Source organism: Meleagris gallopavo, chromosome 13 (genome assembly GCF_000146605.3).
Source record: "Meleagris gallopavo isolate NT-WF06-2002-E0010 breed Aviagen turkey brand Nicholas breeding stock chromosome 13, Turkey_5.1, whole genome shotgun sequence".
Lineage (NCBI taxonomy): Eukaryota > Metazoa > Chordata > Aves > Galliformes > Phasianidae > Meleagris > Meleagris gallopavo.
Genome location: NC_015023.2, coordinates 17,997,650 through 17,999,150, shown reverse-complemented (window position 1 = coordinate 17,999,150; position 1,501 = coordinate 17,997,650). Strand labels below are relative to the sequence as shown.

General features: G+C 66.6%; 1 protein-coding gene across 1 annotated transcript in view; it reads left to right on the top strand.

Annotated features, from left to right (window-relative positions):
* The window catches only part of LOC116217125 (piezo-type mechanosensitive ion channel component 1-like), a 4,583-nt gene extending 3,796 nt beyond the window's left edge, over positions 1-787 (top strand). The window contains exon 11 of the mRNA XM_031555419.1: positions 458-787. Within this exon, the coding sequence (XP_031411279.1) occupies positions 458-787 (330 nt within the window). The remainder of the gene's footprint in view (positions 1-457) is intronic.
* Positions 788-1,501: the final 714 nt, after the last annotated feature.

Here is a 1,501-nt window from a genome sequence, read left to right as displayed (position 1 = left end):
AGCTGGGGGGAGCAGAGCACGCAGCTCCCGGAGGAGGTTGCTTCTTATATCCGTTCTTCCTAACCTGGGCTTGCAGCGAGGGCTGCGGGGTGGCTGCGAGGTCTGCACAGTGCGGGATGCAGTTTGGGCTCTGGGCAGAGGGATTTCAGCCCACCTCCTTCCCCTTCAGGCGGTTTGAGCAGGAGGACGCAGCCGAGCTCCCAAAGCAGCGCGCGGTGCAGAGGCTGCGGGGTGCCCACCTGCACGGCCACGCATTAATGGCGCTGCCCGGATGCGGGTGTAGCACGCTTTGCCTGGAAAGCGCCTGGTCGGGCACTCAGGCCGCGCCCGCAGCGCATTACGGGACCGCGTTGCACTCCGCGTGACTCTGAAAGCCGGAGCGGGGCACTCAGGGCTGGACTCGGATGTGCGAGCAGGGCTCTGGGGTGCCGTTCCCGGCTCCCATTTACTCCCGCAGCATCCGGGCCCGGCCGCGCTGCGATGGGAGCTCGGGGCTGGGATGCGGTGCGCATCGCCCTTCCTGGCTCCGCTCTGTCACGGATCCGGCGCTCGGCACCCGCGGGCTTTGCGCAGCGGATCGCAATGGGCGCAGCCCCGAGGTTCGGTGCGGAGGTGCCCAGGTGTGAGTCGGGAGCTGCGGCACGGCGATGGGGTGCGGAACCGCCAGGTTGTTGAGTGCGTTTGGAGAACAAATGCCAAAGAATGCAGAGAATGTCACGGGCTGATGCTTCCCGCTCGGGGTGGGAGCAGCGGCGGTTTCCAGCGCTGCCCCTATGCCGAGCTGTAGGGATGTGGACTCCCGCAGCTCCCACCCCATCTCTAGCGGCTCCTCTCAGGCACTGCCCGTCCCGACGCACTCAGCCTCAATTAACTCTGCAGTCTTTTTTTTTTTTTTATGACGAGCAAACAGAGGAAGCGCACGATCTTAGTTATAATTAAATCCTTTATTTGTTTGTTTCTCTCCTCCCTCCCGTGCCTTTACTTCCCTGCGGTGCCGCTGGAAGGGCTGAGACCGGCCAACTCGCGACACCGATGGCCGCAACGCCCGCGGGCGGCGCAAGGCGGGGCCGGGCCGAGGGGGCCGGGCGGTGCCGCGTATAAAAGCAGCGGTGGGGCGGGGGGAAGCGCGTTCCCTCGCAGCGCTCCGGGTCCGGCCCTGCGGGGCGGAACGGAACGGGAACGGCCCGGCTCGGCGCGGTATGGCCCGGCCCACGGCCGCCTGAAGCATGGAGCGGCGGGCGCTGTGCGCGGGGCTCTACTGGCTGCTGCTGCCGCTCGCCCTGCTCGCCGGTGGGTGCACGTGTCGCGCGTTATTTCCTACCGGAGGGGCTCAGGGCTATTCCTCGTTGCGGGTGTTGGGCCAACGGGCTCACGGCGTAGGGGCGATCCCCCCTATTCCCCCCCAGGTGTCGTTCCCATGGGTGAATCGGAGCCGGGACGCGGTGATGGGGGTTGGGAGGGGAGCACGCAACTTTTTCTCTGCCGAGAGCCGCAGACGGAG